This window comes from Erpetoichthys calabaricus, chromosome 9 (assembly GCF_900747795.2).
Source record: "Erpetoichthys calabaricus chromosome 9, fErpCal1.3, whole genome shotgun sequence".
In the NCBI taxonomy this organism is placed as follows: Eukaryota; Metazoa; Chordata; class Cladistia; order Polypteriformes; family Polypteridae; genus Erpetoichthys; species Erpetoichthys calabaricus.
The window spans coordinates 90,134,028-90,161,399 of record NC_041402.2 but is presented as its reverse complement, the minus strand read 5'-3'; the positions used below and the strand labels follow the sequence as shown (position 1 = coordinate 90,161,399).

The 27,372-nt window shown below is 38.9% G+C and overlaps 1 protein-coding gene across 1 annotated transcript; it reads left to right on the top strand.

The window, feature by feature from the left end:
* The first annotated feature begins 527 nt into the window (after nt 1-527).
* On the top strand, nt 528-27,149 carry spata2l (spermatogenesis associated 2-like). Its single transcript, XM_028809877.2, has 3 exons — nt 528-595; nt 12,375-12,693; nt 24,491-27,149. Exons 2-3 carry the CDS (start codon nt 12,376-12,378, stop codon nt 26,258-26,260), a joined length of 2,088 nt encoding a protein of 695 aa, XP_028665710.1. The 5' UTR covers nt 528-595; nt 12,375; the 3' UTR covers nt 26,261-27,149.
* Nucleotides 27,150-27,372: the final 223 nt, after the last annotated feature.

Genomic DNA, 27,372 nt, shown 5'->3' with positions numbered 1-27,372 from the left:
TGGAGATATGTTACTTGCTTAGACATTGAGAAAAGGCAAAATGACACCTTTTATTGGCTAACTAAAAAGATTACAATATGCAAGCTTTCGAGGCAATTCAGGCCCCTTCTTCAGGCAAGCTGTAATACAGAAACTGGAGTTCCCTGTGTTTATAGACACACTCTAGGACAAGAAAACAACATTGGTAAATCTTTAAATGAGAAATCTTAAGTGTAAAAGTGTAAAAAGTGTAAAAAATGTATACTGTAGATTCATTCGTTTAGACATACAAAGCTTTCATAGTTCATTTTCGATGTTCCTATTCCCCTGTATCACAAATTCATATTAATCGAGTTAAGTTCGTGGCTTTTATCTAGCTTTGTATTATTATGTTATACTTTAGAATGTAATAAATTGACCAAAAATATGAAACGTTAGTTTGAGTGTAGAACCTAAACGAGTCACAATACTGCGAACACAGCTTTGCAAAAAGAACTCGTTCAGTTTACGCCGACCTCGTATAGTCACGCGTGAACATAAGAGAATTGCGTCACTGCCAGCGCGACCCAGATCTGCTGAAAGTAGGTAGTGCTGAAGAATTGTTTAATAAGTTGAGGTAAAGTTCCATACATAAAGTTCTTAAATGGTTTTTGTTTTACTGTTGGAGGTGAAAAAAGTTTGGTCTTTTGTTTAGTTTACGTCAGAGGGAATCAAACAGACTTTGGGAAAGGTTCCGGGATAAAATGCGTGTATAGTTTCGCTTTTATTTTGTCAGATCCGTCTACGAAAAGAGCGTCGAGAAAAAGGTAAGTAGTTTCCCTAAACGCGTGTGTGTTCCTCATATAAATGTGGTTTTATAGCGGTAATCATCGTAAACCTAAAGTGTTGTTTTCGAGTTGTATATGTAAGGTATTGAAGTAAACGAATGTCGACTGAGTCGACTGTACCTTCAATTTCGTTGTTCCTTTGTAAAAGTGACAATGACAATAAAGATCTATCTAGTTTTCGTAAGTTCTTCGAAGTCTTCCAAAAACATGCCTCTTCAAGCTCATTGTATACGCATACATTATGGCTGGCTTGCTGTGCTGTTTCAGAGGTTACGTTTTTATTTTTGCAGAACAGACCCCTTTTTTATTGACGGTTAACTTAAGAGTTTCTTTCTACAAATATTCCTGTTGAACATACTCGCTATTTTCAGTTTAGGGATATATAACTGGGAAGAAGCAACTGTAAACATGGCCAGTTTTATTACTCCCCTATATTTACAAACAACAGCCATACAAGTTAGGGTAGCCCGTTAACGTAACATCCGCCTGAACTATTTTCATAATCTGCTGAGTCAATTTTGGTGACACAAGAAGACGTGATTATCTTGGAAGCATTGGGCCGAAAGGTGGCGTTGAGTGTCCATTTAAAAATCGTCCATTGTAAGACCCATAATGCTACCTCAACTTTGTAAAATGTATTAAGTTGCACTAGTATATATATTTATATATATATATATATATATATATTTTTTTTTTTTCATTGCATTCGTAGTCTGAGTCTCGACTACCTGAATTGTGTGGGTGGTTACCTACCAGGTAACGCTTGTGGTTGGTCTGCGGTGCAAAGGGACTTCGTCTCTGACGTTGACGTCCGAGTTTCGATTCCCCGAGAGGGGAGCAGTAGAGTGTACGCCTGATGAGCCCAAATGAGGGCGAAACACGTGTCGCGTACTCTTTGCTTTATTTGACAGTAAACTATGCAATATATATATATATATATATATATATATATATATATATATATATATATATATATATATATATATATATATATAATGTATGTTAACATAGTTGATGTTGCACTAAATGTGTTGTAACAACATAAAGTAAGAATACTTGTTTCATGGTGTATGCTAAAACATTGAGTTTTTACATCCTAAAGATATTAAATGGTTGCACCACAAAACAGTTGCCATTGTAGTACAGTGCATCAGAAGATTGCCTGGCAAGAAAGATTGGAAGCAGAAAAGTAGGATGGGGGTCACAGCTTTAGAAAGAAAAAAAAAAATGTAGATTCATGTCTAAATGAATGTCTAACTACCAAAGCTCCTATATCCCTTTCCTAGGATTCCTTATAAATATACACTTGCCTGTATTATAGTTAATCATGAGTGCAAAAGGGCCGTATCAGAAATGTGAGACTACAGAGATCTAAAGCATAAGGTGGCATGACAATGCTTAACTTTAACTTCTGTTACTAAAATACTGGAAACTGCCATAATTCCACATATTTAGACCTGCTTGGTTTGCAAAGGAAAAACAGTACTGGCCTAAATCTATCTGGTCTGTTCTGCGCTGTGCTCCAGTCAGCACTAGCTAGCTTTTGTCAATTTATCAGCAATCCTGTCGTTCACATTAGAACCACTGAAGGGCACATTTAAAATACGTCTAAACCACAGCGCTGTATCTACTTCAGGAACCGGAAAAAAATTAATTTGACTGATTTAAATGCTGACATTAAGAACTTCTCCATTGCTCCCCACCTTTCTTCTGTCAGTGAATTAGTCGATTACTACAACAATCGGCGCCACAACATCCTTGAAACCCATGCCCCAGTTAAATCACAAGTGGTCTCTTTTGTAAAATCTGCCCAGTGGTTTACAAGTGAGCTTCGACAGATGAAAACAGCTGGGCGAGCCCTTAGAGTGCCGTTTTGTTGCAACCAGTTCAACGCTCCACAAATTAGCTTATCGGGAACACCAAAAAAAACTACTCCAGGGAACTGACCACTGCCAGATCTCAATACTATTCAAATTTAATCAACAACAGTCCTGGAAATTCCAAACAACTTTTTTCCGTGATAAATCATTTACTCAATCCTTACACCCACATCTGTAATAATTTCACAGAGGAGCAGTGCAATAATTTTATTGAATATTTCACCTCTAAAGTGAACATCATCCGCTCCTCATTGTCTGCCTCCAGCCCTCTATCGCTGGATGTTTCTACATCAAAGCCAATGGGCTGGCTCTCTCAGTTCCTCTGTACCACAGTTAAAGAAGTTGAGGGCATCATACAGAGGATGAGACCTTCAACGTGTTCATTGGACCCCATTTCCTACTCCTCTGGTAAAAGCTAATGTATCAGATATAAGCCCTCTTATTGCTGATATCATTAATCACTCTCTCCAGAGTGGCTTAGTCCCACTGGCCTTGAAAACCGCAAAAATTAGACCTCATTTGAAAAAAAAAAAAAATCCTCTTTGGATCCTGAAGTGATAGCAAACTATCGTCCGATCTCCAGCCTTCCATTTTTGTCTAAGGTTTTGGAAAAGGTTGTTTTGGTTCAGCTTCAGGATCACCTCAAAAAATTCAATCTGGCTTACGAACTTCTCACAGTACAGAGACAGCCCTGGTCAGAGTCACCAATGACCAGGTCCTGGTGGCTGTTGATCAGGGCTCTCCATCACTCCTTATCCTCCTGGACCTTACAGCTGCATTTGATACGGAAGATCATAATAATCTCCTTCATCATCTTCTCTATACAATTGGTCTTTCTGGCATTGCTTTGGAGTGGTTCGAGTCCTATCTTACAGTCAGGGCTGAGTATGTGGCCTCGAACTCACAAGGATCAGTCCTTGGGCCGACCCTATTTAATATCTATATGCTACCCCTGGGTCACATCATCCGCAAGCATGGAGTTTCATTTCATTGCTATGCCAATGATACACAGCTCTACGTGAGACTGGATTCGACTTCTCTAACACCTCCATTAACTTTTTCCTCTTGCTTGGATGAGATTGAGGCCTGGATGTCCAATAACCTCCTCAAGCTGAACAGCACTAAAACTGAAGCTCTTTTAATTGGCAAACCCCACCCCCCATCAACTTCGTTCCTCTGTAAATTGTATTTCCTTTTCTGACCGTACCATTACCCTCTCCCCTTCTGTTACAAATCTGGGTGTCAACTTGACCCCCATCTGTCATTTGATATACATATCCATCACCTTTGTAAAATTGCATTCCTTCATCTCCAAAACATAGCCAAACTCCGTCCCTACCTCCCCCTCTGTGATGCTGAAATGCTGGTTCATGCCTTTGTCTCATCCAGACTGGACTATTGTAATGCACTCCTCATCGGGATACCCAACAAGAGCCTTCAAAAGCTACAACAAATTCAAAATAGTGCTGCAAGAATCCTGCTGAGGGTGCGGAAATATTTCACAAATCCTTCGATCACTTCATTGGCTCCCTATCCATCTCCGTATCGAATACAAACTGTTTGTTTACTCACCAGTGTATCCATGGAAATGCTCCACAATATCTTAAATAACTCCTTATAGTACAATCCAATCCACTGCAAGAAACCTCCGTTTTACAAATACCTACCACCTTCGCCCCCCTGTGACCAAATTTCATACAATGGGAGACCGAGCCTTTGCAGCCGCTGCACCACGGCTCTGGAATGCCCTACCAGACAGCCTAAGAACACAGCAGATTGTGGACTGTTTTAAAAAACAGCTAAAGACTTTTCTATTTAGGAAAGCTTATTAACAAGAATGCTATAGTTATTGTTGTTTTATGTCTGTTTTTATCTTGCCTTGCCTTTGTTTAATCTTTTTATGTTGCACTTTGAGATTTACTTCTAATGTAAAGTGCCCTATAAATGCATTATCACATTTTAGGTAGAGAAGCTCTAATCCGTCACTCCCATACATAATAATCACCCATTTCATTTGCTGTTATCCTCTGCGGTATTCAATTTATGGAAGACTCTCAGAATTGCAACATTTAAAGATCTCTATTTTGATAATATACAGTTAGGTCCATAAATATTTGGACAGAGACAACTTTTTTCTAATTTTGGTTCTGTACATTACCACAATGAATTTTAAATGAAACAACTCAGATGCAGTTGAAGTGCAGACTTTCAGCTTTAATTCAGTGGGGTGAACAAAATGATTGCGTAAAAATGTAAGGAAACTAAAGCATTTTTTTAACACAATCCCTTCATTTCAGTGTGAAGCTTGGCGGCACCGGACCGCTACAGCGTTAATCATTTCTCCTTGCTGCTGATTGACTGTGATGCATCTCCAGCTGAGTATTCTTGTGTTTTCCGTTTTGTTCCTCTTAACCCTTAAACCGCCACAACCTGCTATAGTCGTTTCCCAGTGCCATTTGCGAGCACGCAGGAGATGATCAGTCAGTGCCGTACATTCATTGAGCAGCCAGCTCTTGACCACTGCCAGCCCCTTGTGAGCAGGGGGGCTGATCGCACCCCTAGAAGATACGGACGCTCCTCAATAAAAACCTCTCTTAAAAAAACGCTGATAGACTACCTTCACATTGCTCACTTACTTGCTGGGCTTACTTGCAGCTGCTCTGTCACGTGATATGCTTCTCACGCAACGAACGCTATGCATACTTAAAAGCCTGAACAGCACCTGTCCTTTTTGGCTGATTGCTTTGTTTTTCTCTCCTCCTCCTGGCATCCTCTGTTCCTGTGATGTTTGTCTATTCTTTAATCAAGAACTAACTGCATACTGAGCTCATTTTACTTCTGAAAGAGACATGTTTAAGTGTTTGAATAGAGCTCCTGTCTCTACAATCTCCTGTGTTTCTGTGCAATTCTGTGACAAAAAGCGTGACATCCTGCAGCGCTGCAGCCTCACTGTCTCTGGGATTGAGCCGCTGCACTAAACTAGACTGCCAGTGTCAGCGTTTATCTCTTTGTGCTTGCGTGCAGCCAGATCAAGCCCAAAACGCCCTGCACCTTCTAAGGCTTCTGGCAATAAAAATGCACTTGCATGAATTACAGTACATATAGCGGTAACATCAGTATTTTACATTCTAGCATTGCGGGTGACATATCAGTACAGTACTGTACAGTATATGGGTTTACCTTTGCATTCTTTTTTTTTTTTAAGGTAATGTATTTAATTTAATTTCAAACATAGCTTAAGTATTTTGGGGTCATATTTAGGGTTTAAACTATAAAAATAGGCATTTTTTAACCACATCCGAAATGCACTTTTTTTTTTTTTTTTTTTTAAAAACAATTCGCGGGTGCTCTAGGAACATAACCCCCATGAATTTTGGGGGTGTACTGTAGTCTTTTTCATATGAAATAGCAATTGGTTACTAATTTAAAAAGTTACTGGAATGAATACTTGTACCCAAGATTTAGTTTACACCCTGATGTATTATATATCATGTGTATCATAGTAGTGTGAATCTTACTAAAAGAATTGTAGTAAAACAGAATGGCGCTGGGAGTGAGCACAGTTGCATGTGTGTAAAAATTCCTGTGGATGCAGTTTTTGTTCCATTGTTACTGTTTCACAGTCGGTAAGCCATTTTTACCTCTGATTGATCTCATTGTGTAATTTAGCTGTGTGTGTGTTTGTCTTCTTTTTTTCTGTATTTAGAAAAGGCTATTTTTGTTGTAGTTTAAATTGTTTTTTCATCATTGTCCTATTAAGTAGTCTTTCCTCTGTGGCATTTGCTCCTTTTAATTGTAGTTTAGTAATGATAATTAACAAATAATGAAGTAGTCACCAGAGCAAACAACCCAACATTATAAAGGCTTGATACCAGAAATTTCAAAAGGAAGAAATAAGCTTCACTCTTACTTTAGGTGAGAGAACGGCAAATTGGTTTTTATCATCAAAAGTAATAAAAAGAAGCACAGGGGCATTTACACTCTATGAATGGATGAATCCCATATTATGAATGTTTTTTATAACACATTTGGTCTATGACATGTTTTTCACATAGACTCTTCAGGCAAAACAGCATTATTATACTTTTTTGATCAGTTGAATTATAAAACATGTTCCAAGGTGGGTTTATAGGGGAGTCTTCGAGGAGGATAGTTAAATAACCCTAGCAATTAAACTGATAACATCTAGGCTTGCCCAAGTGGCTAGATCAAAGAATTTACAAAGAGCCACAAAATGCAACCAGACTTGTTTCATAAACTGTGGACAGGCTACCTGCTTCAAATTTGATTTTCTTTCACAGGAGCAAGCAGTTATGTATGTTACATGTAAATAGTGCTTTTTCTGTCTTGGTTTTTAAGATTTTCATCATTTTCATTATGATTTTCATTCCGCTTCTCCAGATGTTCTGCTCGTTTAAGCCGTTATTTTCTAGTGACCATACTAGTGGATTTGACTGTGAAGTAGCTGCAGTGTTTCAGCATTCAGAGCCATTTGCCATCGTGTGTAAACTCCGCAATGAAGTATAAAAAGGACTTAAGAACCTAAAATGATGAATACAAATCTCACAGTACTGTCTTTTACTGAAAGTATTTTTAAAGTCGGTTATTTCTTCACAAACATGGTATATTTGTTTTTGCCTGTGTTCTAAAGTTAAGAGCTTCCTATGAATTTTTTTAAAATCTTGTCCTCACTGGTGGGGCAATATTATTAAAGCAGTGGCTTATCATAGCACTTTCTTTTTCCCCTTTTCTCCCAGGGCTGAATATTTTTCCAAAAAATTCATGTTTTTAAAAAGCACACAAAGCAGTAGTTTCGCACATAAACCAACATAAAACATTTGTTGCTGCATGCAGTGTGCTGTTGCTGCGTGTTAGAGATCTGGCAGCTGCAGCGGCTGGGGATTGATCAGCTGATGCCAGTACCTCACTTTCGTTTCAGATCTTGATCTCCAGATCACTTGCACCAAACTCATAGTCGAACAAGTCAGAGTCCAATTCAAAATAATAAAATATACACAATGTCATCCACTGAGTAATTTGCCCAATGTTGATGCCATTCGTTATTTACCTTATGCCACTCACATGGAGGGGTTTGACGTCAAGTCAACGAGTCTTAACAGTCCTCCAAGCAAAGACCCTATAACATAACGGTGAGTTTTATTGACATTTGTAACAGTTTTTCACCCTCTGCCTGCCCTAAAAGTTAAGTAAAAAGTCTTATAGAACCACTTACAGTGCTAAATATGCCTATTGACCACAGGATAATCAATTTAAAATGTTTCAACTTATACAGCTACCACTTATAAAATTGAAACTTAATTTATGTAACAATCAGCCCTATTGGAGTATGTGCATGCATGTGTTAGACTGTGGATTGTGACAATGAATGAGAGTCCCAGTTGAGAAGAGACAGTAAATGAAAGGGGAGTGTGCACTGTGTACAGCACATAGCCGCACCCATCACACATGATGCGCAATGGCGATGCCTCAGCACCACAAAGGTTTTTACGGCAGCCATTCTTGCCACCAGAGCCACCACTCTGCTTAAGAAGAGACAGGGATGCATTTTAAATTCAGAAATGTTTGAGATTTAAAAGATCTAAAAATATACACCTGTTTCACTCATTTGCTGGTGATTTTACCAAAACAGTTTAACTAAAACCATTTGTAGGTTACACATTACGCAACACAGTTTACACACATACTTGCAGTGCATCCGGAAAGTATTCACAGCGCATCATTTTTTCCACATTTTGTTATGTTACAGCCTTATTCCAAAATGGATTAAATTCATTTTTTTCCTCAAAATTCTACACATAATACCCCGTAATGACAACGTGAAAAAAGTTTACTTGAGATTTTTGCAAATTTATTAAAAATAAAAAAATTGAGATAGCACATGTACACAAGTATTCACAGCCTTTGCAATGAAGCTCAAAATTGAGCTCAGGTGCATCCTGTTTACCCAGATCATCCTTGAGATGTTTCTGCAGTTTAATTGGAGTCCACCTGTGGTAAGTTCAGTTGATTGGACATGATTTGGAAAGGCACACACCTGTCTATATAAGGTCCCACAGTTGGGATGGCCACAGTTCATGTCAGAGCACAAACCAAGCATGAAGTCAAAGGAATTGTCTGTAGACCTCCGAGACAGGATTGTCTCGAGGCACAAATCTGGGGAAGGTTACAGAAAAATTTCTGCTGCTTTGAAGGTCCCAATGAGCACAGTGGCCTCCATCATCCGTAAGTGGAAGAAGTTCGAAACCACCAGGACTCTTCCTAGAGCTGGTCGGCCATCTAAACTGAGCGATCGGGGGAGAAGGGCCTTAGTCAGAGAGGTGACCAAGAACCCAGTGGTCACTCTGTCAGAGCTCCAGAGGTCCTCTGTGGAGAGAGGAGAACCTTCCAGAAGGACAACCATCTCTGCAGCAATCCACCAATTAGGCCTGTATGGTAGAGTGGGCAGACGGAAGCCACTCCTTAGTAAAAGGCACATGGCAGCCCGCCTGGAGTTTGCCAAAAGGCACCTGAAGGACTCTCGGACCATGAGAAAGAAAATTCTCTGGTCTGTTGAGACAAAGATTGAATTCTTTGGTGTGAATGCCAGGCGTCATGTTTGGAGGAAACCAAGCACCGCTCATCACCAAACCAATACCATCCCTACAGTGAAGCATGGTGATGGCAGCATCATGCTGTGGGGATGTTTTTCAGCGGCAGGAACTGGGAGACTGCTGCAGTCATCTTTCCCTTTATCCTGACTAATGTACAGAGACATCCTGGATGAAAACCTGCTCCAGAGCGCTCTTGACCTCAGACTGGGGCAACGGTTCATCTTTCAGCAGGACAACGACCCTAAGCACACAGCCAAGATATCAAAGGAGTGGCTTCAGGACAACTCTATGAATGTCCTTGAGTGGCCCAGCCAGAGCCCAGACTTGAATCCAATTGAACATCTCTGGAGAGATCTTAAAATGGCTGTGCACTGACGCTTCCCATCCATCCTGATGGAGCTTGAGAGGTGCCGCAAAGAGGAATGGGCGAAACTGGCCAAGGATAGGTGTGCCAAGCTTGTGGCATCATATTGAAAAAGACTTGAGGCTGTAATTGCTGCCAAAGGTGCATCGACAAAGTATTGAGCAAAGGCTGTGAATACTTATGTACATGTGATTTCTCAGTTTTTTTATTTTTAATAAATTTGCAAAAACCTCAAGTAAACCTTTTTTCATGTTGTCATTATGGGGTGTTGTGTGTAGAATTCTGAGGAATAAAATGAATTTAATCCATTTTGGAATAAGGCTGTAACATAACAAAATGTGGGAAAAGTGATGCGCTGTGAATACTTTACAGATGCACTGTAAATTTTATACATCCTTACTAAACACAGATGGATGTTAATTTGCCTTTGAGTGATCTGCCTCTTTACATAACAATGAAAGTGATTTCAAAAGTTCTTATTTTGTGTGTTACAGGACATGATATGGATGATGCCCACATCACCCGGGCCATTTTTCTGTGTAAGAAAGTTGTCACTTGTTTTGTTTTGTCTGTTGTTACATGTGTTGTTATTTGCTCAAAGTTGTAGATGTTTGTACAGGACTACATACAGGAGGAAGCACTTTGGTAAAGAAAGAACTCTTTACTTCAATGGAAACCCACTTTTTAACTCTTTTAGGGCTAATTTTTTTTTTGTTTCTTTTCTCCCAGGGCTGAATATTTTTCCAAAAACTAACATTTTTTAAAAAAGAACACAAAGCAATTGTTTAACATATCAAATCAACAAAAAATATTTACTTTTGACAAATGTTACTGTCTTGCATGTTGTATGAGCCTGAATTCTCTATGTGTTGTTTTGATGCCTATTTTTCAATTGTCTGTTGCTGCATTTTCTAACATATATTGTTAGTGTGTACTGTAGAGAGACAAGTCACCCATTTGCCATCGTGCCATGCCACTGCCACCAAGTTTTCTGCCTGCATGAAAACCGTATTGTCACCTCTTTTCATCTTCTGAAACTTTATGAACTTTATGTATGGCATTATAGCCTGGCTCACCCCATGGGATTTGCTTCTGTTTATTACAGAAGTGAATAAAACTTTGCAGCAGCACGTACCTAAGCCACCAGGGGACAAAACACGTTTGGACCAATGCTCCCTGAAGTTATCTCACCAGTTCTGTCCCATCTCTATTTCTAATGCCACAGCGCGCTTCATCTCGTCTTTCGTTGTGGGTTTCCACTTTGAATAACGAGAATGCGATGCAAACGCAGCCCGCGATTCAAAAAAAATCTCTGCCTACCTGTTTGTCTCGTCTGACAGTAGCTGAAAAGCAGCATCAGGAGAGAGCAGCCTGAAGTACAGCAGCTGGTGATCTGTCGTGTCCAAAAGCAAGCCATGCCGTCTTGTAAACTCCGGTAGCCATATCGGCTCTCAACGGATCAATGTATGTGTATTTATCCCATGCGAACCTTGCCGTAGATGCATCGGCTGCGCGAAGGCACTCAACTGGCAGCAGATCCGCTCGCGCGGCATCGGCTGGTGTCTGATCAGTTGATGCCTGCTTCTAACTCTCTTGCTCGATCTCCTGATCACTGCCAATAAAGTCCGATTCTGAAAAATCAAGAGTCCGACTCCGCGGTAATGCGCAAAACAACGTCTGCCAAGTGTTTTCTTTTCTGCACTTGCTTCGCTGCCTTTTCACATGTCGGTGCCATCTTGCCATTGTTTACATTTCGCAACTCACGCACACGCAATGTTTATTTGCCGAGTCAACGAGTCTAGCATTCCTCCAAGCACAGAGGGAATGCCTGTGACGTGACAGTGAGATTTGTCGCCATTAACAGCTGATTGTCGCCCTTTATCCCTGTCGACATCCGCCTTCAACCCCTCCTGTCGACAAAAGTCGACATCCGCCCTAAAAGAGTTAAAGAGCAAGTCGGCCTTTTGTTATTTTTGGTCTGTATCTTTTCTGTTTACATTTTCTTAATTTCACATCCGTGAGTCTTTTGTTATGCAGGTAAAGAACATTATTTTATTCAAAGAGCATTATTATTTATTATATGCCGATAGTTTATTTTTGAGCCATTTCTCATGTACAGCTGTATTTTAATAAAAGTGCCTGTGTGACATTTGAGACATGTGGCTTTGACGCAGAACTGTCTTTTTGTTACTTTATGGGAAGAAAAAGTACCAAGATATATATTGTATATCACCATTCAGCTAAAAAATATCGAGATATGATTTTTGGTCCATATCGCCCAGCCCTACTGTTATCCCTCCAGGTCTCTGATATCCATTGAAGTATTGTCTACAGAATCAGTATGTTTTACCCTCAAAAATGAAACACATTATTTTGCTCAGTAAAGTATTTCATTAATATACTGTCAAACAAAAATTCTTTTTGCAATTCAGTTGTGCTGAACAACTCACTCGTCCATTTAGATAGGTTTATGTGTACTCCTGCATCCACAATGGGCTTTTTCTGGTGGTAACTAACTATCCATCTGCTGCATATCAGTTGATGGGGTATACTGTATGATTACAGCTTTGTATTAACGTTGGCTGGCAAAACATACTGTCCTACATAGCTCTCACTTCACTGAACTGGAATAAGACACTTTAAAGAAATACACCAGAAATGAATGCAGTAAAATATGAGGATGACCTAAAATGTGTTTGCAATTCCTTTGTAGGATGAACAGAGGAGGGATTAAAGATATCTGTGAAGAGTATCAGAAGATATTGGAGAATCGTCTTGCAGAAGGACAAGCAGTTCACTTCTGTGATGATGCTGTGCTTAAAGATAAAACCATGCTACTGCTCATAAACGATGGGGAGCAGCTACACTCCTTTTTCAAAAATAAAACATTTGACCTCATCTGCACCTCTCTTAAGAAAGCCCCTTGTCTGGAAAGTGGACTAGAGCAGCTCAAGAAAGCCTTTGAAGTTTTTGAACTGGCATGTCTCAATCTTTACCTGTGTCCTTGGAGACAAGAATTCAGAGTAATCAAGGTGGGTGAAATGGTAGTATGTTGGGAAGAAAGAGAACTTTTATTACTTAAAATCAAAGAATCCGAGTATTCTGATGTTGATGCTTATTCAGGTATGCTGCTTATTAAGTTTAAAACATTTCTTGGTAATTGTGTCAAGTGTTTACGACAAATCAGTCAAGAGATTTCCCCTGTGTATGGAGAGAATATACAGGTCTGCAGGAAAGTGGGTTTTCTCACAACATTCACAGAAAAAGGTAGTTTTCAGTTCTGCGCCCTGCCATTGGGTGTAATGCATTCAGTATAATAATTGCCTTAGTTTTTCTTGGGAAATGAAGTAATTATCAGTTAATATTTAGCTTTTTAGCATTTTTTATTTGTTTTGTTTACTTTATCCATACTTCAGAAAATAATTGCCTTCAGGAAGGAAGTTGGTGAACACATCATACTTATTTGGACTCAGGTGCCGCCGAGAGTGGCAGCCTTTTCAGCAGCTCCGTGTTGTGAATTTCCCCTTGGGATTAATTATCTGTCTGTCTGTCTAGTTACAGAGGCATAAAATAGTAAATCTGCATTACTACTTCATCTTCCACAACCTATACATTCAGGGCTCGACACTTGTCATAAACAAAGCCATGTCAGTTGAAGAGACATTCCTTGCTGTTTCACACATACAATTGGTATAGTATCTCCTCCTTTTTGACTTCTCATTTGTCACCTTTCGTTTTTTTCTGGAACATTTAATGCATAATTTTTCTCCTAGACTTGATTATTTTAGAGACAAAGAGAGCAAGTGAAAAAGTTAAAAGTATCTCAATTTTAAAACAAATTTTTTTTGTACATCTCTCTCGGCCTTTATGGAAATTTTTAATTATTTTTACAAATCAATAAATTGATTGTGGGGCTGCATGTTGGTGCAGGGTTCAGTTGTACAGCCTCACAGCTCTATGCCCAGGTTCTGCCTGTGTGCATTTAACATGTGCTTCCCATGTTCGTGTGGGTTTTCTCCCTTAACACTAGAATTACTAGAGCCAACGAAAAAACTCGTAAATCCAGCCCACCTTAAATCCCTTCGCACATCTCCGTCAGCGTCATCTAAATGTGTTGATAAGTCCAAGCAGCCTGCTAGATCATCCCCCTATCGCTTCGGAATGGGCAAGTAGTTCTCCAGTTCCTGCCTTGATTGATTATCTGCGAGTGAGCTACCCAAAATTGTAAGGAGAAATAATTTGATGTGTGTTCTGTGTCTACAACAATCTATGTAAACACATCGTTAAAATGGAAACGTTTTTCACGTTTTAGTAATAAACTAGGGGGCTCCGCCCCCTGCTCGCTTCGCTCGCCAACCCCTGGTGTTGGGAAATTACAAAGAGCGTGATGTATGAATGAGATATAGCATAGTGTGAAGGTGTAGATGACGCAGATAGGAAGCAAACAATAAAGTGTTTGGCACAGTGTAAAGGTTTATTGGAAAATGTCTTTGTAAACAACATTAGTAGTAAAGATGGTGTCTTGTCCTTGAATGAGTTTTCCTTGGCATGGAGCATTTATGACCTTAACTTTAACGTCAGATGAACGTCGAACTTGTGAGAAGGCCACATAAAGTTGTCCATGTCATAAAACGGGCTCAGATAGGTAGATGCCAACCTTGTCCATGGTTTGTCCTTGTGATTTGTTGATGGTCATGGCAAAGGCAGGTTGAATGGGGAATTGTTTCCGTTTAAGTGTAAAAGGTATTTCCAGGTCAGAACTTGTAAGGTCAATTTTAGGAATTAGAACAGTATTGTTAGCATGTGATCCTGTAAGAACTGTTGCTTGAATAACATTGTGTGTCATGGTGTAGACGACTAAACATGTAACATTGCATAAACCCTGTTTAGTGTTAAGGTTTCTTAATAGCATGATTATTGTTCTGTTTTTAAGGCTAAGACTGTGTTGTGTGCCTCTGCAGGAAGTAATGAAATGACCTGGTTATTAATGTGATCAACAGTAATATTTTTTGGACATAATATAGTTCGTTGTGTTAAAAGGGGTATGTGGTCTAATGAGACCGCTGTTCCAAATATCTCTGTAAGTAAGTCATCGCAGATAAAGGGTTGAGGAATTGTAATAATATCTGGGTGAAGTCCATCTGTATTGGTGAGTGTACCATGTCCTAGTTGTAATAACCAATTGTTATATTCGGGATCTGGACATCGCATGTTTTGTAGCAAGTGTATCTTTTGAAAGCAATGCCAATTGTCCACGTAACATTGTTTGTTCCGCGGTTTTAGAAGTGGGTTGTAGGTGCCGACGTGAATTTTTTTTTTTGATGCGGGTTCGTGTTTGTGGTCCCGTTACTCGAGCCGTCTAGTTTTGTACCCGTGATCGTGAATTGATGACTTGTTTGATCTTTATCGTTAGGAATATGGATAAGTAATAAGGAGGATCGCACTCACTGTTAATATGCGGACTGTTCGTTTCTTTGTATTATCACCAATCAGGTCTCGCGCCTGTATATGTATTGTAGTTCGGTCTCTTGTTGTTTATGTATGACGTCGTCGCGTATTTTAAGGTGGACTGAACAATAGCTGAGCGCATTGCAAGTGGAGCAATAGTTAAGCACTGTCTAAAATCTCCTCCTAATAAAAGTACCTTTCCTCCAAAGGGAATATTATTATTCATCAACGTTTGTAGAAGTTTATCAATGGTGTTGAGTAAGTGAGTGGATGCCATTGTACATTCATCTATAATTAATAGTGTGGCAAGACGGATGTCACGTGTATTGTTACTGTTCATTTTCATAGTGGATACCGATGTTTCTGTGATTGGGACCGGTATTTTGAATAAGGAGTGACATGTGTTTTTGGAGCTGAGACATTTTTTCTTCCGCGGTTTCAGAAGCGCGTTGTAGGTGCCGACGTGATTTGTGCATATTTGCGTTCTTGATTTGTTTCAGGGTGCACTGTTCCAATGCGATGTAATATTTGTCCACATACGCGAAAGCAGTATGGGCCATTGCCTTTTGGTGGCCTGATATTTACTCCGGTAGATGCAAAAGCAAATGAACTATTGTAGGATCTAATGCAGTTCATAAAGTTTTTACTTTCAGGTACTTCGTTAGTTAGAAGCTTCTTTAGATATGCAGGATATGAATGTAAATGAGGCAGTCTAATTTGACCCTTTTGTCAACAACGTGTAAATTCATTACTTGTATTGCCATTTGTTTCTTCAGGGAAGTTAAGTGAATGACAATGATTGCAAATGACATTCATTAATCCCAATGAATTTTCATGAATAGTGGACTTATTATTGAACGCGTTGTCAGCTAACTGGCGCAATCGTTTAGCAGGTGTCTGTCGTTGATGTCCTTGACGTGTATCTTTTGCTTGTGCCGTTTGAGAGGCGCGTCGTTGTATGTGCAGGATTTGGGACGTGCTATTCTGGAGCTGTAATCGATTTGCCTGTGGTGTGTGAGAAGCCCGTTGCAGTTTACGACGTTCATTGTTTGTATTGAGCCTTGCCCGTTTTTGTATGTTTAATATGGAGCCTTTTCTGTGGTTGAACGGTTAATAGTGCATCAGTGTAATGAGATCGATCTATGCTGTATAATTTGAACGTGTTCAGATGACGTATGTTTAATACGGACAGTTCATTCAGTAATGGGGCTTTGTGTCTCATTTCTTATTTATGTTAGTGTGGTCGTGGGTCTGAATCCTCCTTTTGTGTATGTTTCGTGTGCTATGTCCGTAGTCTGTCCCGTTTCGTGTGCAATGGGTTTGTGTGGCGCTCGCGTCTGACTTCTTTTTTTGTGTGTGCAAGGGGCGCGTTGCCTCACTTTTTTTTATCTCTGTTAGTGGAGGGGGTGTTTGTGTGTCGGGGGTCTGAATCCTCTTTTTTGTGTGCGTACCATTTCGTGTGCTATGTGGCGCTTGCATCTGACTCCTTTCTTTTTGGTGTTCTAGGGGCGCATCGCCTCATTTATTTCAATTACTGGAGGGGGGCTTTGTGTGTCGTGGGTCTCAATCCTCTTCTTTGTGTGTGTTCCGTTTTGTGTGTCATGGGCTTCGTGCGGCGCCGGCGTCTGACTCGTTTTTCTGTGTGCTATGGGCGCGGCGCGCACCTCATTTCTTATTTTACGTTGCTTTCCATCCGGTTTCCGTTGCTTGGGGGGGGGGGGGGTTTGTGGGGGCGCCTGCGCAGTACGTCTTTTGCGTCCACGGCCCATGGCCGGAAGTCCCTGCGTCCATCCGGTTTACCATTCTCGTTTAGTAATATGGATTACAAAATGCATACATGACTGTATAATGTGTGAAGCCTGATGGCCAAATGTCAAATAAACACTTTCACAAAAGGTATACAGACAATAAGACAGCTTCTGTGGTGCAGCGGTTAGAACTGCCGACTTATAATCCAGAGGTCGTGAGTTCGAAACCAGCTCCCCGGCAAATTTACACTTTCGAGTAGTGAGCTATTCTTATTGTTAATATTATACAATAAAAACATTTGATTTGTGTCTGTAAAAGCCAGTGTAAATTTATAGTACTTGTAAAAGTTAGTTTTTTTTTTTTTCACTTTTATTCTCTCAGTCACAATCACGATACAACACTCACCCCCGCCCCAGATCTGACGCGGTTACTTTTTATCTGAAACTGGGAATAATTGTAGATGTGAGTGGTGTTCTGAGACAATGGAACTGGAAATTCTCTGATCTGGAGGGATAAAAGCTGACACACAAATGCTGGTGAATCTGCTTGCTTCGTATCTGATTTTTTTTTTTTTCTCAGTTTTATTGAGTGTTCCTGCTCACGCTGAATTAGTATGCACCTTATGACCATGATGTCAAAGCCGCACAAGTTTTTTCGTTGGCTCTGGTAATTCTAGTGTTAAAAGATAGGTAAGTCTAAGAAATGGTCTCCCATCCCGGACTGGTATCTGCTTTGCACCTGATGTTGTTAATTCAGGCTTTACTTCCCAATTTCCTTTATTGGAATTAGCAGCTTTGGACAGTGAATTAAGCAATCAATATATATTCTTTTATATTATACTTTAGTTTACTTGGAGAAAGGTGTAATTAATTGAATAAATCTTTACAGATGGGGTTATTCCATTTACATTCATCTAATTCTGAAAAATGTTGCTGCTACATAGTTTACATAAATAAAAAAAAAACAAAAAAAAAACTTCATTCATTTGTATGGCTGAGGGATGTCCAAAAATACTTTTTTTTTTTTTCTTTTCTTTTTTCCTACACTAAGATTGTGGCTGTTGTACTTTTTAGTATTTGGAACCCTTTGTAAGATGTCATATATATCCTGAACCAAAAAAGATATTTTAATGATTCGAAAAGGTTGTTCCTCAGCACTTATCATATGCCTTTCAGAAACTGGTGGTTTGGTGCCAATTTTGACTTGAATTTTTTAAGATGTACAGAAAAGGTAAACAAAAACATTTAAATTCTGAAAATAGTTACATCTTAATGAGTTTCCAAATTTGGAAAAATCTCATTTTTGTCATTTTTGAGGTCTTATACTATATCTCTGGTAGGGCAAGATGCAAAAATCTTTTTTTGTGTGTGTGTACAGTGGATATAAAAAGTCTACACATCCCTCTGTTATAAAAAATGAAACCAAAAGAAATCCTGTCAGAACTTACTCAACCTTTATTACCACTTATTTTCTTCAGGGATAAGTGTATTTATCAAGCTTGTTACCTGGTTGGTCTACTGTCACACCTTAAGGGCTCATTTATACTTCACACTCAGAACGCATACGCACCCGCATCATGGCCGCCACGCATTCTGAGCATTCATTTGATGCGTCTTCTGAGCAGGTCCTCAGAAATTAACGCGACGCGTGCGCGAGTTGCTGTACGTGCTAAAAGTTGGAATGCGACGTCAGACTACGTAGATAGTGTTTACTATCTACATGTGACAGAAAGCCGCTTTGCGGATCCTACGAGATCGGTGTGCACGCTTCGATATTTGATAAATGGTTCGATGTGGTGAAGCAAAATGCCGACATACAGATGTATTCATGGTGCTTTTATATTCAAGCATTGCATATTCCCGATCGTAATGACACGATACGTTTTAAAATTCTCACATACCGTCTTCTGTGCCATCTTTTTTTCTAGGGCTTCCTCTGCTCCTGACAGCAGCGAATCGCCAGCAATAGATCGCCACACTGAGCACGTTAAATGTATGATATTCCAACTCTCTGCACATTTAGAATCCTTAGATTTATACTTGATACCACTTTCATGATGAAAAGCATTAAAGTATGTATATTACATTTTATAGATAAATCGGTAATTTCGTTTAAATAATGAATACTGTTAATAATTACACACATGGGGTGACACAGTGGTGGAGCGTTAGTGCTGCTGTCTTGCAGGGAGTCACGTCGCTGATATTCCCTGCCTGGAGTTTACACGTTTTCCTGCTGGGTTTCCTCAGTGTGCTCCAGTTTCCTTCCAAAGATATGCAGATTTGGGGATTTGGTGCCGCTAAAATGACGCTAGTGTATGTGTGTGCTTGTATTCCACCTTGCGATGAGCTGAGGCATCGTCCAGGGATTGTTTCTCACTCGTGCCCAATGCTTGCTGGAATGGACACATCCCTGGATTTAATCAATAAACATCCTTTTCAGAGATATTGCGGTAAGGTGTCATCGGAATTTAATGGGTGTTCTAAGCAATTCACAACACAGAGAAGCCGAACCTGTTCTCACCGTGATAATATCTCGCACTGCCACCTGGCGGATTCCCCCAGATTTATGTAAAGTACGCGTGCAAGTATAAACACTTCATGCGACGCTCCTGCTATGCAAGCGTTGAAGTATAACTCCGGCCTTAGACTAACACATACACACACACATATATATATATATACACACACACACAGTAGAAGACCTCAAAATAATACACACTCAGACCCTAACCACAGAAGTACCGTATGAATGAAGTATACACAGCCTATTATCCTCTAGCGCTTTAACCAACAAGTATGAATAACACATGCAGAGTCCATCATTCCCTTGTACTCCAAGAGACTTGCTTATCTTAGGCATGAACAAAATATGATGTTTTAGATATATCTCAAACCTAAAAATTATTTTAGGTCTCCAATAATATATTCAAACATACAAAGACTCAACATCCCTGGCTATGGACCGTTTATCATCCAGTGAATGTTTTACTTTACATACTGTTCAATATTGGATAGAGCTGTACATCCTTGGCCTAATAAAATCTCACAGTTTGTATCAAATGGCACTTCTTTACTGTTCCCGGTATCAAAATATTTACCTCATTACTTCAAGCACTCTAGATATGAAAGTATAGAAAGTTAAAAGCAACATGGCATTTATTAAATCACAATACTAGTAGAGAAAAGCATGAAAAAAAACATGGATAGCAAAGGCTGGACATATATAGTCTTTAGAAAAAGCTTATGAAAAGTTAAAGATGTCAAAGATGAATGTCCTGGGGGTGGCATTAATTTAGCAGTCGTTATTCATGCAATGCTTTAGCTGACGATCCTATGAAAACAGTTACACATCCCTCACCCTCTTTAGATGTTGCCGGCACCCTCTCCTGACATCCCTCTGACAAGGCATATTTATTTTACAATTCCATGCAGGATTCTGGAATATGTGATGTTACTCACATATGATTGGCTGGCTGTCAGTATGATGGATGTCCTTGTTCAAACTCTTTAATCCGCTAATGTATATCCATTTACCTTCCTTTCCCAAGCTGTACACCAATTTGGCAATTCCTGCTCTTAGGGATACCCATCCATTCACAGGTTATAAAGTAATCGATACAGCTAGATGCACTTTCTGCTCTGTTTAAACAGATGTTACTGTGATTGATACTGGTACAGTTCAGGAAAACAAGATGTGTCCATTTGAGCAAAATATTTGTTGTAATGTGATCAAAAAATAAAATTTTAAATCCACATTACATAATCTATACAAAGAAGGTGAAAACAAATCAAACTGTTTAGTGAAAAAATTGAAAACAAAATCCTACAAAAAACCTGGTTGCATTAAGTGTGCACAACCCCTAAACTAATATTTAGTTGAAATACCTTTTGATTTTGCTACTCAGTCTTTTTTGGCAAGAGTCACATCAGTTTGGCACATGTGTACTTAGTGATTTTTGTCCACTTCTTCTGGCAAAAATTTTCTAGATCCATCAGATTAAGAGGGCATCAACTGTGCATAGCTCTCTACAAGTCACCCCACAGATTTTCAGTTGGATCAAGTTTCAAGTCTGGGCTCTGGCTGGACCATTCCAGAACATCAATCCTCTTTTGATGAAGCCATTGCTTTATTGATTTTGTTGTATGCTTTGGGTCGTTGCCATGCTGAAAGATGAAGTTCCTCTTCATCTTCAATTCCCTAGCTGATGCTTGAAGGTTTTGTGCCAAAATAGACTGATACTTAGAGCTCTTCATGATTCTATCCACCTTGACTAATGCCCCAGCTCCAGCTGAAAAAAGCAACCCCATTGCATAATTCTGCCTCCACCATGCTTCACTGTGGGTATGGTGTCCTTTTGATGATGTGCTGTTATTTTTGAACCAAACATACCTTTTGGAATTATAGACAAATAGTTCAACCTTTGTCACATCAGAACATAATACATTTTTCCACATTGTTGTGGGACACTGGATATACCATTTTGCAAAGTTTAGCCAGGCTTGTATGTTTTTCTTTGTGAGAAAAGGCTTTCATTTTGTTTCCCTACCTTAAAACCCAGATATATTAAGAATATGACTAATTGCCAGGAAATCCTACAGCTCATTTAATGTTGCTGTATGCCTCTCGGTGGCCTCCCTGGCCAGTTTTCTCCTTCTCTTCTCATCAATCTTGGAGGGACGTCCAGATCTTGGTAGAGGGACTGTTGAGTCATACTTTCTCCACTTGTTGATGACTGTCTTCACTGTGCTGCATGGGATGTTTAATGCTTTGGGTACTTTTTTGTACCTCTCAGTGATGAGATTCTTTTCATCTTTTAAAAGCTGTTTATGGAATGTGGCTTTTGGAGTGTGTTGCAACAAAGAGGACATCAGAATAATCCTACAGGAACAGTCACTTTATCTGAGCTCAAGCTGACCCACTTTAACTGATGTCAGGTGTATACTAACTACTACTTGAGATGTGACAGTCTTTTTGGATTGGTTGTTCCTGAACGCAGCCACATCCTTGACTATTTAAGGCTGTGCACGCAAATGCAACCAGGTTTTTGTAGGATTTTTTTTTCCTCTTTCACTAATCAGTTTCTGATTTGTTTTCAATTTCTTTGAATAGATTGCAATTTAGCAATAAAGGTGAAATCTAAGTTCTGACAGAATGTATCTTGTTTTTTTATTATACAAAATATGCAATTTTTGCAGGGGTGTGTAGACTTTTATTATCAAGTGTATTTTTTTTCAGTTTCATGTTTTGTGCATTTACTATTCAAAACAAGCTCTTTCCAGTGGTATACTGTAATCCCTCACTTATCGCGGGAGATAGGTTCCAAGGCCGACGGCAATAACTGAATTTCCGCGAAGTAGGGACACTATATTTATTTAATTATTTAACGTGTATTTGGACGTTTTTAAACCCTCCCTCTATTGTTTACAACCCACCATTTACTCTATTAAAAACAGGGACAACTGCTAAGCAATATGAAATCGGTAGATAAGTTTACACTTACTGTATAGCGAAGTACACGTAGCAGCTTGTAGGCGGTCATGACGTCGTCGACCTTGTTGCAAAGATTCCTAAAGCAGATTCCATCCAGACTACTGCCTTATCACGTCCACTTGCAACTCGTTTTGCACCCTGGTTAAAGGACCTTATATGCTTTTCCTCCTTTTTAAATAAAAAGAATCGATGTCCTGCAGCGGTGTAGCTGTTGCCTTCCTTCAACATATCCAAAACTTTTACCTTTTCTGCAATTATTTGCATCTTCTGTTGGTGCTTGGACACGGCCCCTGAAGCATTAGCACGTTAATGATGAATGAGTGAGATGAGACATCCTGGTTAATGCAGCACTCCGTCGCTGAGCCAATCAGCAGCACACAGGAACTTAACTGCGTGCTCTGATTGGGTAGCTTCTCAGCCATCCGCCAATAGCATCTCTTGTATGAAATCAACTGGGCAAACCAACTGAGGAAGCAAGTAAAAAGACCCATTGTCCTCAGAAACCCGCGAAGCAGTGAAAAATCCGCGTTATGTATTTAAATATGCTTACATATAAAATCCGCGAAAAGTGAACCGCGAAGTAGCGAGGGATTACTGTAATTCCATTTATGGTGGACTTTCTCATACATAGGCAAATATACAATTGAAATATAGGTGTGAGATTTTTTTCCATTTTTAATACCTCATGTATCAGAAAGTTTGATTTCTTTTAGACAGACACATATTTGCTAAAATAAGAGATACTAGTAATGCCTGTCAAAATTTGAAGATCTGATGTGGTTTAGTGTGGAGATGTAGAGAATCAAAGTTGCTCTAAAGCGCAAAAGAAAAATGACTACTATTGTGAATGGGGGGGCAGTAAATATAAAAATTACAAAAAAAAAAAAAATATAAACGTCTAAAGTCTCTTCTGGCACAAGACAAAATTTGGACTTGATGCAGAATGGCATTTCTTTGCCACTGCATACGACATGAATGCATGTTACGGAATAGGTGGTACTATTAAAAATATCATAAGGAAAGCGTAATTGCAAAAACATAGAAATTAGCCATTGCTACTGTTTAGGCTATTTAATAATATCCCTCTGGTAATATTCAAGTAGTCTGTTTCATTTTTGTTGATAGTTCTGAGGTCTTTGTAATGGAGAAAACCTTTTATAAGTGTTATCACAAACTTGAGAAACACTGTTATTCATGTAGCAAGGTCCCTTACAGTATTCCTTTTCTGTGTTGCTTAAAAAAAACACAAAGCAAGTAAAAATTGATGATTGGATACCAACTTTCAAAGGGCTATAAAGAAAATGATTTCAGCACATATGATAAGTGAAAAAGAATCATGACTTCATGCTGTGGAAAAACACTTTCTGAAACACTGACTGAGTTTACATGTGTTTTAATAACCCAGTCATTCACAGAAACCAGTTTAATAGACTTAGATTTCTCTGTGAGTAACTCTGTTATTTGGCCATGTAAGCCCTTAACCAGGTTACAGTTAAGGATTCTATAGTCTGTGTGTGTCTGTTGCACTCTGTTCACCTGCTTAGCTTCGCACACACTTTCAGCAGCCACAGGTGGAAGTTTCCAGGTTTCTGCCTTCATCACCAATGCTCACCTTATCCTGGTTTTGTGTGTGTATGTAAATGCACTGATTAAAATCATCTTTATTGGTTCAGGAGATATTTAACATCTTGCAAAGGCTTCCAAATGCTACAATTTGCGATGGCCACCATCTTTGAAGTGGACCAGCAGGGAGCAAGGAAGAATTTCTTTTGTTGTTTTTGACCAGCACTCAACCACACAAATTACAATTAAAAAAAAAAAAAATGTCAAGCTTTTTTTAAAACGATGCAGCACACCACATAGGTGAACCTTCATGGAACATCCCAGCAATAGGGGATAGTTTAAAATCTAAACTGATGTTTTTATTTATTTATTCATTCAAAAACAACAGATTTGATCTGTCTCAATTACATGGTTGAGTAGTTTGTTTTAGATTCTAAAAACATTGTGTGTGAAGATGTGCTTCATAGTTAACATTTTAAGTGCCACCTCTCCTTCAATTTCAACCAGAGTCCTCTAGAAATAAAATGGCTGAATTGATTGGTCAAAAAATAATTAATATTTTTTGTTTTCTTTCAGATGTTTTCAGGTGCTTATATGCATTATATCAAACCAGTCCTGACGGAGAATGACATACTACAGATCTTCCAAAAGATGGGGTACAAAGAAAGAGACAAGCACCATCTAGAAATTAACAAAATTCCAAGTCCTGATGTCCTTATAAAACTGGCGTGTGGTCTCTATATAGCCAGGGCAGAGTGCTGTCTTCTGCTAGAAATGACAAAAAAGATAAAAGGTTGTAACATTGTGATTGAGGATCTGATAGAGGAAAGATTGAAAATGACAAGTGTGGAAAATGGAATTGATCGTTTACTGAGAAAGTTCTCAAACTTGCAGGTTTCAAAAAAACAAGAGCTGCATATTCCACAATCATCTTCATGTGCCGATTATGAGGTAGACCTTTATACAGATATAAGTGAAGAGGAATTTCTTTCTAATAATGAAAAGAACCCTACTGTAACTGAAAATATTAGGAATTCATTGGGTGGAAGAGTCTCGACATCTATTGTGAAGTGTGATCAATACATGAACGTATACGCGGGTGGAATTTCCTCCTGCAACACTCCAGGAGAACAGCTGGATCAGAGTAATCAGAGGGGTGACCTCAACTCAGTGCCAGGCACCAGAAGCAAGGAAGAGAAACATGGTGATTACTTTAGCTTTCAAAAGAGAAGCAACAGAACTGATGAAAATAGCTTTCAAAAGAGAAGCAACAGAACTGATGAAAATTCAAGAGATGCTCAACCTGGGGAATTCAGCCAGACAAATAAACCAAAGAGAGGTCATTTCCTTGATGACTATAAACTCTGCGGCTGTGTAACAAAGGAGACAGAGAATCTTGTTAGGTGCACAAGCTGCAGAGTTCTGCATACTTTTGAATGTCCAGTTAAAAACTGTAGTAATGATTCCTTTGTCCATTTATCAGAAGATGATGTATTGTCTGTTAAATTTAGAGTCCAAAATTTTGAAAGCAGCCCTGAAAGAAGATTAGTGGAACTTAGTGAAAATAACCCTGTGGGAAGTAGTAAGCAGACTAAGTGTGTGGAGGACACTAAGCACAATTCATATAATACTCTTTATGTAGTTAACAAGAAAACCATGCCAACCACTGATGCGTCTTTTTATAGGCAAAAAAAATTGCACAAGTGCTTGTGCATGCAGCACGACAGTCCAACTATAGTTTATGTATGTGATTCTTGTGAGGTGCTGCACTGGGTTTCATGTAAAACTATAGATATCTGTAAGAAACAGAACCATGACGTTAACTTAATACATGACGAATGGAAGATTGAAAAGCTTATGAAGATGGCAGTAGCGGAGTGGAAAAAACATTCTTGTATTCCCAACAACAGTTGCGTGAAGTTTGCATGTGAATCCTGCCAGATTTTACATGGTTCAGAATGTGAATTAATAAGACGCTGCATGCTTCAACATCATAAAATGTTTAACATTAAAGATGTGGACACTGATTTGGTCAGAGATGGAGGTCCTTGGGACTCCCAGGCACTTGTCTGGAAAAAACACCATTGCCTTGAAACTACATTTTCCCCTCAGTTTGCATGCAAAACCTGTAAGAAAGTACACACAGAAACCTGTGGCAGTCTGTTCTCTTGTAAATTAGCTCATTGTGTGGTTGCTGTAAAAAGATGTTCAGAAGAATTGTGCAGCAAAGAGCTGAAAATCCTGTGTTTGCACTGCTGCAGTGCCTTGTGCAGTTACTGCTATTTTAAAGCTCCAATGCAGTGCACTTGTGGGAAACCATTTAACATAGACAGCACAGAAGTGTGAAAGACCCTCTACTAATTATTATGTTAATGTTTATGTTTACACTTTCATATTAGATGCCCCAACGCTAACCTAGTTAATGCGCACCAAAAACAGTATTCAGTTTCTAATTTGTATATATTGTTTGAAAAACTATATATTTTTCGAATGCTTTAAAAGAAATTTCCCTATAAGGCTGCTTTCCTCTAATATGTAATAAATACTTTATAAATTGCATGCCATTTTCACACAGGTTCCTGTCTATGAAATTCTGAAATGTCAGTATTTACAGATGAGTCATATTTCATTTGGAAAATTCTCCCTGACATTTCCTCTGCTTTAAGTAGGCATATATTGGTAGATGAACGTCAAGTTTCAAGCACTATACAGTAGCTTTAATGATAAACCAAAAGGTAATAACCACATTGCTTTATTTCTCTTTAGACAGTCAGTTAACTGTGTAAATTGTGTACATCTTTTGGGTAGTTTTTGCAAAGAACAATTTTTTTTGTTTTAATTGGACCCTTGTATTTAATAATTTTGAAAAAACAATTTGCTGAACTATATGCATTTTTTTTACTAAAAGTGCCTAGAACAAGACTTGTGTTATAGTATCACATTTTACTTGTGGTGGCTTTGTACAGGTTTTACTGGGGAAACGGTGGACTGGAGTGATAGGAAGAATGCTGGGACAGAGAATCTGAAACACTCGTGCCTGTGTTTGACACTGTTTGTTGAGGCTGTTGACCATTTTATGTGCAATAGCAAATCACAACTGAATCACTGCTGGCTGTTGTCTTGGGAAGAAAACATTTATTTAAAACTAGTTATAGAATATTTGTACATTGGCTTCTGTGAATAGTATTAAATGATATTGACAAACTCCTGTAAATAAACAAAACATAGAAAAGAATGCATATGTGCAGTAATGTAATTCATGAAGTTATTTTATTTACACTTGTATTCTGGCTGGGTTTATGCTTTAAAGCTGTACATAACTGAGAATCACGAGCTAATGCTATATGACATTAAAGGCACCTTCTCAAATGACTACGTTTTTGTACATATTTAACAGTTGTTTTGATGAGCAAGCACAGTCTTGTATGTTGCAATGGTGAAATTTTACACTGCCCTGA